At 41.2% G+C, this 8,798-nt stretch overlaps 1 protein-coding gene across 2 annotated transcripts in view; it reads right to left on the minus strand.

The window, feature by feature from the left end:
* The window catches only part of LRRC31 (leucine rich repeat containing 31), a 22,931-nt gene extending 14,364 nt beyond the window's left edge, over positions 1 to 8,567 (minus strand). Inside the window, exons 1-3 of one of the 2 annotated variants that reach the window (XM_019735503.2) lie at positions 7,642 to 8,567; positions 5,860 to 6,115; positions 749 to 892 (exon numbers count right to left, since the gene is read on the minus strand). In XM_019735503.2, the coding sequence (XP_019591062.2) occupies positions 749 to 892; positions 5,860 to 6,103 (388 nt within the window). In that variant the 5' untranslated portion in view covers positions 6,104 to 6,115; positions 7,642 to 8,567. Of the gene's footprint in view, positions 1 to 748; positions 893 to 5,859; positions 6,116 to 7,641 lie in introns of those variants that run through there. The other variant, XM_074327652.1, reaches the window with a different exon arrangement.
* Between the last annotated feature and the right edge of the window lie 231 nt (positions 8,568 to 8,798).

Here is an 8,798-nt window from a genome sequence, read left to right on the forward strand (position 1 = left end):
TTGGGTTGGACTCAAGTACCTGTGTTTCCATCAGCTCGACAAGTCATTCTGACACACAGATTTGAGAACCACAGGCATGCTGAGAGTTCCCCATCAGATAATTGTCCAAAATATAATGGCAGGGATTTTAATGAAAATAGTCAAGTACCCCTCATTCAAAATACAGTTTTTTTATTGCTTTCTGTTGGTAGACACATCTTATTTGTTTAAAGGCTTAATTTAAAGTATCTGAGAAAAAGTGAGGCAGAAAAGTGACATGGTGGTGTGGGCTGGAGGTTCTTCACAATTAAACTCCTGCTTAGGTGTAACAAAGGGTAGTGATACTTTTGTGTACAAAAAGGTATAAGCAATCATTGCTGGTAGTTGTATTATTCATTCCACAGATAAACAACACAACACCCTTAAAATTCCCAAGAAGCTTCAGTTTTATGGCTGAGTTTCATGAGTTTATATCATATGTAAGAACAGATGTTTTTCAGGGAGCAAGAAGCAATCAGTAGGAAGGTAAAATTGCTCAGGAAAAACAAACAAATGACTGTTCCTCCTAACCTCAGCTCAAGTCTTCGAAAGTGGGGGAAGGATGAATAAACTTGTTTAAAAAATATTATTGGTGCAGCTGCTGTGCCTGAGTTGTCTGGGGCCACCCTGCAAACCTTGGGTTATGAAATAAGTAATGAGTGTTTTGCTTGCTCATCTCAACCTTACGGCCCTGTGTTGTTCCTTAGTGCGAAGTCAACTGCAAACACACCCACTTCCCGCACATCTGCTGTTGATAATCTGCTGTTGTTCAGATCGAGACACTTGTCCACAGCCTTTTTGCCCAGCTTCTGCAGGAACTGCTCATTTTTCTCCAACCTGGGTCCCAATTCCATTTCTGAAGTGAGAGGCTTAGCTAGATTATAAGAACAAAGAAGAATTTGCTGTTAATGACAGATAGTATTGAAGATGCATAATGATCACAAACAACAAACAAACAAAAAACAAGAAGACTGACAACAACCCTGAACTGGTCCCTTGGGAAACCTCAACTCAGAAAGGAAAGCATTTACCAGGGACAAAATCTCTGTTCCAGCTTCCAGGTGCTCTACCCCGGCCAGTCCCGTGATCCTTTTCTTACAAAGGAGCCTGAGGAACTCGATGGTTTTTCTTTCATGGTCTGACCTGTGCTTCTCAGCGTTGAGATGGCCTTGTGTTCCTGACCAAGAGGTAAACTTGTTAGCACAGCGGTTAACACGAGGAGTGTGGCTGGAAGGGAGCAGAGATGGCTCTGGTGGATGCAACTGCTGGCCTGTGGGCAGGTGTGTGGAAGCACAGGTGTTTGCCTCCTAACTAAATAGGTGAAGAAGGGGAAGCATTGCAATCACTGCGGATGAGCTACAGCGGGTGAAACACTTGCTGCTCATTTCCTGGGCTATTCAGTCAATTGACAAATCCCGAGAGAGTAGTGGCTGCGCACCTTTTGTGTTCTCTCAACGCCTGCCAGAGAATACATTCAGAGAGTCTCATTTGTCCTCTTGTTATTAGCAGCTACTTGTGTGGCACCCTCATCTAGTTCCTCTGTAGTAACACTATACTAACATGATATCATTAAAATAATTTTTAAAAACCCCTATCATTTTTTTGAGCACCTGTTATGTACCAGACCTTTACCTAATGTTTGTGCCAGCATTTGACACATAAAACACACCATATTTTTGTAAGAAAAAATATATATGCATGTATTGACAGTGACATTAAAGAGGTTTTGTAAGTGGAAACATAAAATTTTAAATATACAAAGAGTATGCTGGAATCCAATAGGAAAACATAAGTTATAAATGTACAATAATGTCCTAGTACCTTGACAAAAATGTATAAAACCACATAGCTAATATATGTATTTATATACATGAAAATTAAAAGATAGTGGAATGACGGTAGTAATAAATTCAAACTAAAATATTAGCAGGATAATAAAAACTCCACCTCTTCTCCACAGGGTGCCATGTGACTTGCTATTTTTATGAAAACCATCCATAGGGTGTACATCTTTACTGGGATGATTGGTGTTGCCACATTCCACCAGTAGGAGGCAACACCACCCCCATTTTACCTCTTCATTCTGGACTTCAATTTTATCATGGCACATTGAATACAAGATATTTTATTTTGGGTAGGGTTGCCAGATGTAGGAAAAACAAGAACAGCACATCCAATTAAATTTAAACAAGGAATTGTTTAGTTAAATTATGTCCCAAAAATTTCACTTATTTTATGTGGCAACCCTAATTTTGGGAGTGTCGTGGGTGGGAGATGAGGAGGGACTGCCCCTTACTCACCAGTGAGTACAGAACATTTTGTGTAAACTTAAGGAGTCACAATCACACTACTGCATAGATTCGGAAACAGAGACTCAGAGAGCCTGTTAATTACTAAGTCGCCGAGCCAGAATTTGAACCCAGAACAGTATGCTCCAAAGCCCCTTATGTGTAGGTTTTAAAATTTTTGTGTTTAAAAAAATTTCTCTGCATGACATCTTACTGTGTTTTCTCTTTTGTTTTTAAGCTTTTTATCTCCAAAAGTTCAGCCTACAATCATGCTCAAATTCCAGCCCCACCAAAACTTTTTCTTTGTTTTCTGCTTAAGCCTCTGTGTCATCAATCATTTTCTTTCCTGTCAAGTATTTGGAAAAAGTTGTTTGAACTTGCTCCCCCCCCACTTCATCACATTTACCAATTAACCTTCCACATTCTGGTTGCCATACTTACCTATCCAGATAAATTTTATCTCAAAAGTCACCAACAATCACCTACCAATTGACAGACTCAGAAATCTCTTCTCAAATTACATTCTATTTGGGTGCTCTGTAATGTTTGATACGATTGGCAAGTCCAAGACAGCACAATTGGAAGACTTGGTTGAAATCATGGGTCCCTCAAGTGAGCAAGTCACTTAATTCTCTGAGCCTTGGTTTACGAATCTATAAAATGGATACTATAATTCCTGCCTGGTTCCTTTCTCAGGAGTATAGTGACTTAAATTTACTGGGGCCATCCAGGGAGGTGGGACTCCACAGTGTCGTCTACATGACAGGTGCTTGGTAAATATTTGTTGAATGAACAAATAATTGAATGAATGAATAAATATTAACTTTATAGTTTTTTAATTACTGAAATAAACGTACATAATAAATCTTTATCAAAAAAAATCTATGTATAAATATGGGTACCAATTTATGAGACCCCGGGATATCTCCTCCCAGACCATGTATTTCAGTTTTTATAAGTCTATGAAACCCTTTCTTTGAAGGATGTTTTATGTCACAGCTCAGTATATAAAACCGATGAGTACGGGCTGGTACAGGTTGGCTGAGGTGGGAAGGCTGGTGCACTGTGGTCACACATGATCAGTTCTGTGGAGTGATTTGGGCCTTTTCCTGGCTGCTCTATCACTGAACCAAGCTCTTGCTTCTCCAGGCAATTCTGTGAACTAAACAGTATCTTCTCCTTAAGTTCTTTTCCATCTTAAACCTGGAAGGATTGGTTTCTGTTGTTTATGACCAGGGATCCCAATGCTTTCATAAAACATCCTTACATGTTTGTAACTTGGGTGGTGCTATAGGGGGAACCAAGATATCAAGTTCCTGTTTGCAAGGAGCTGCCTGTCTGATGGAAGAGACAGACAGGAAAGCCACGGTCACGACACAGAGGAGAAGTGCAATGGTCGAGGTGTGCAGAGGGTGCGTGGCTGCACACCGTACTGACAGGAAGTTCCTCTGGTCCGATGGGCGGGTCTTGGCAAGCTTCCAAGAGAAAGTGGTGCATGAATTTCAGCTTAAAGAATGAGTGAGAGTTAGCCACGTGGGGGCATGTGAAGGAGGGATAGGGGTGCAAAGGGAGGATGGTGACACAAAGGAAGGTTTTTCTAGACGTCGGGAACCACTTGGAGAACGTGGCCAGTTTAGGAAACTGCAAGTAAATCAGAATGTCAGTAGAGGATGAACGTGAGGTTGCGGGAAAGCCAAAGTCGTGAAGAGATACCCAATGGGTCATGCATGCCCTGAAGACCGTGCTTGGGAGTGTAGACTTTCTCTTCAAGGCAAGAGGGACTCAGTAAAGGATTTTAAGCAGGTGAGAGACACCACATCTGGTGGCAGTGTGGAGGACAGGTTGGCAAGCGAACAAGACTAGAAGGGGAGAAACCAGTTAGGAAGATGTGGCAGTGGTCCAGGCACGAGATGAGAGCCAGAATAGTAACAGAGGGGAGGAACCAGGTCCCAGCATTAACAGGACACCAGGAGCCACTGACTTTTGAGAGAAATGGAAACAGAAAAGCCAGTAATGGCTTGAGCAGCCAATGTTGCCCAGCAGGGATAGCCTGCTGCCTGGTCTTGCACTTTTAATCCAATCATCATTACAGGTATTCATTAACCACATTCCTGATGCTCCAAAGCAGACTTTAGAACAAATAGTAACAATTTTCTTATAGAGATTGTCTACCTTTAAAGTACATTTTCACTTTCTATTTACAAAAATATATTTAAAGTACATTTAATCTACTTACAGCTAACATGATATTATTTTTGGTGTTTAATGCAAATAATCTGATGGAAATGAGGGTAGGTATAAATGAAGCAAGATTGGCCATGGGTTAATAATTGTTAGAGAGATGTCATCATGGGGACTCATACTATTCTATCTACTTTTGTCTGTTCGTATAAAAAGTTTTAAATGTTTTAAAAATACATTTAACTTAATGGCCTTGTATATAGCATGTAACTTTGGAGGGAGATTTCGCACTTTTTATTTTCATAACCCTTGAATTTGTAATCTCTGTTCTGGGAACTTACACTAAAAAGAAAAGCTGAAATACCGTGAAACAGGGAATAAGGAAGAGAGAAAGCCAAAAATATTCATTGAGGGGCAAAAAACAAAAAAAGATGTATTAAATAATTAAGATATATACATACAATGGAATATTATGCAGCGGTTAAAACTATTCTTGGGAACATCATGAAGCAATGTGGGAATTGAACAGCATAATAGTATGTCACAGAAGTAGGATCACAGCTCTATGTAAGCTCAAAAGGGATTTGTAAGTTAATGTATCTACAGAAGGTGCCTGTCCTGGCCTCCAGCGATGTCGCTGACTTGTGTCCTGTTACTCTCTTCTTCTCCTCATCTGTCACCGTGCTTCAGCATCCCAGACCTCCTGGCTCCCTCTCAGATACTCCAGGCTCAGTCTCATGTTGGGCCTTTGCATGTACTGTTCCCTTTGTCTGGAAAGCTATTCCCACAAATGCTTATGTGACTGGCTTTATTCATTCGTTCCATGGGTGACTTTATTCAGATCTCTGCTCCAGTGCCACCACACGGGACGCCTTTCCTTCAACCCCATCTAAAATAGGCCCTCCATCTTATCATTCTCTACTTAGCCCGCTTTGCTTCTTCATATCACTTATCAACACTGCAACTGGACCTGCATTTGGTTCTTTGTTTACATTAGATCCTGGTTTTCATGGCTGTGTTTTGAACATGCAAAAATACAGTGGCAGGAACATAGTAGTCACTCAGTCAATGGTTATGGACCAGTCAACTGAACGTAAATACATGCATATGGACAAAAGACTGAACAGAAATCTTGTAGAAATGATCATTTGTGTTAGAAAGAAAGGAAATTATATATTTTCGCTACACCTTTCTGTAGTATTATAGTACTTTTGATAATTTAAAAGTAAAATTAACCATGTACTTAAAGTATTTATGTAACATAATAAATGTTGAGACAGAGACTCATATTAGGTTTAGTTTAGCCCAATGATCTCTTTAGGGGAAAACCTTATTCTAAAAAATAAACAAATAACAGCAGTCAGAAGTTTACCGGTGTCTACAGTGGGAGTCTTCTGTGTCGCATCACTGGGTTGGAAATCAGTTGTTTTAAGGTCATTGCTCTCTTTCCTGCTTTCAGCTTTGGAGGACCTGAGTTTTGAGCCCCTGAGAAATTTGTTGACAAACGAAGTCTGGGGTTTGGTTTCTTCATTTGAGGAAGTTTTCTTCCTTGTTTGACTCATGGTCAAATTGAAAGGGGGTCTTTCTGAATGAGATGTGTTCCTGTTGTTTTCCATTTTCTAGGATTTCTGAGAAGGAAAAAAGACTCTGTCAAGCCTGGGTGAAGTCAGAACTTTCCTACACAAGTTTTTATTTCCCCATATCCTTCTGTTTTTATTACTGGTAATGTTTAATGTAAAAATAAGAATGATGTAACTCAGGATCCGGGAACCAACAGATGGTAACAGAGGCAAATTTGAGTTTTTAACTTTGCCCTATTTTATTGTGTGAGATACAGGTTATGAAACACCACTATGGCAAGTGCCTCAAATGTGTCCACACCTGTTAAATTTCAGGAGTCAATTAGAGTTCTCTTCTAAGAGAGGTAGTAAAAGAGGATTTAGCATGCGTTTCAGCGGTCTCTGGACCTTTGCAAAACTGTCACCCAGAGGAGTTTGCCTTCAGTGATACCAGTCTCTTCTCTTTGTATACTGCTTTGTTCTCTCTTGGCATTTCTACTGTCTACTCCAGCCCTGCACCACCACCCTATTAAAAACACATTAACAGTAAAGAATTCATTCATTCCCCAAACAGAACCTCTTATGGGCCAGATATTGTTCTAGATGCAAGAGATTCAGTCAAGAACAAGATATAGCTCATGTCTTAACCTGATAGGAAGATAGACCTATATGCCAAAGATTACACGTGGCTAAGACCATCAGGGAGGAGAGGACGAAGTCATCAGGAACCCACAGTTAGACTAAGCCTGCCTTGGAGAACAGACTTTGAGCAGTGAGTGACATTGCCTGTGTTTTAAAGCACTAGGAGTTAGCTAAAAAGAAAAGAGAGGGGGAAGTGTTCCAGGCAGAAAAAAACGGCAGGCTCAAACATTTCCAGGCATAAAAAGCCTAGTGGTTGGCTCCAGGAGTTAATTCTAGTTTGCCTGTAGAAAGGGATGTGTGGGGGGAGGTGGGGAGGTAAGGGAAGGTTCTGGTGTGATTTAAGGCTAAAGATGCACGAAGGTCAGTCTGTTATCCTTCCTGGGATTTGCTTACATTTTAAGTGGGGGTTAAAGATTTAAACTGAAAAAATGAGACTGTAAATGGAATTTCAGATTCTGTTAATAGAATTTACATCCTGTCCTTGGGGCCAGAGCCCAGTAGGTATTTTTCAAATTACAATCTTCATGGCTTCCTTCGTATAAAATAGATCTTTCTGTCATATTATGTTCTAGAATGGCTCCAGAAACATTTTGTATGGAGGCTCTTAAAAATGACCTCACAACCCACCTTCACCCCTGGGGGATGGAATGTTCTATACACCTAGAGTACTATTTTAGAAGTTACAAACGGACATCGCTTTTGTTTTTTTCTTAATTTTCTTCTCAAATTAGAGCAGGGTCCAGCTCAGATTTACCCAGAAAAAGACAGCAATAGAACCGGACATTTTCCCCACACCACTGCGCCACAGCTGACCAGAACCTCAGTGGGTTAGGTGGCAAAGAAAGAAAGACCTTTAGTTCATGAATCCAGCCACAACCCGCAGCTCTGGCTGCCCATCCTGATTCCACCACCCCCCATAGGACCTTCTCCCTTTGCCCCTACCCGAGACTTACCTCCATGGTCATTTTCACTCAGTTTCACCTTTTGGAGATTTATACAGAGCCACTCTCTGGAGAGCCATCCCAGTAAATGGTTTCATTTTCCCCTAAAAGCCCTAACTCTGAATCCCAAGTCTTAAGAAAACACTGCTGGATGGTGCTCCAGGATGTGGTAATTTACCCAAGTGAAACCCCACCCAGCTTGTGAGGGCCTGTCAGTTTCTCTATGCAGATGAGTCCACTGCAGGGCAGAATGGGAAGGGCCGGCAGCCAGGGAAGACAAGAACAGCACAGGACCCTCATACCCACGGCCTCCCTAGGGTCCCAGGTGGCAGAATTACCCAGTCTTCAGGGCAGGATAATCTTGAGTGTGGCTTCTCCACAGCCCTTAGCACTCAGCCCCCCATCACCATACGGCCATGCATCCCTTACTGTGCAGTGAGTTATCACCAAGGATGTGATAACAAGCCTGCCCATGGGAGCTTCACTCCCGTTTTGGGGATATTATAGGCCTTGAGTTGTTTTCCTGCAGTGAACTTATCTCTTTATTGACAAATCATAACATAAGGAACATGTAACCATTTGAGGTCCAAATGTCCCTGATGGGTTTAGATGCTCCGAACATTTTCCTAACATGGAAAATGTGCCTAGCACCAGGAGAACATCGAGACTCACACAAATCCTGAGAATGCAAGGTCTATCCAGACATATCCTGATCACCAAAGCAGCCTAAGATAAAGAAAATATAAAGAAAATTAGAGAGCTATAAACTCACTGTCCAATTAGTCCCAGAAAGTAATGGTTTGAGACATCTACCCTCCTCTGGTCCCTAAGCTGGAAGATCAATGTAGCTCATCCCAATTGCTTTGCTTACGCTACCTTTTAAACCTTCCCCAAACAGTGTAGAGCAATGGCCTTAGAGAGGAACTTAGTAAGACAAATAACATCTGTGTAATCAGCATGTTTATGTACATGACACAGTGCTAGGTTCTGATAAAGCTCCTCTGGGATGGAGAACTTGCCTCTTAGAGCTTTTAACGTTCCTAAAGCAAGGAACAGATAGACAGAAAGGCACATACTTAGCCACCTGCAAAAGATGTGGAGACACACACTTTTATAGTGGTTTTATTCTTAACAGGGGGAAAGGCAACAGAAAGATAGGGAGAGTGGCA

Source organism: Rhinolophus sinicus, linkage group LG01 (genome assembly GCF_036562045.2).
Source record: "Rhinolophus sinicus isolate RSC01 linkage group LG01, ASM3656204v1, whole genome shotgun sequence".
NCBI lineage: Eukaryota > Metazoa > Chordata > Mammalia > Chiroptera > Rhinolophidae > Rhinolophus > Rhinolophus sinicus.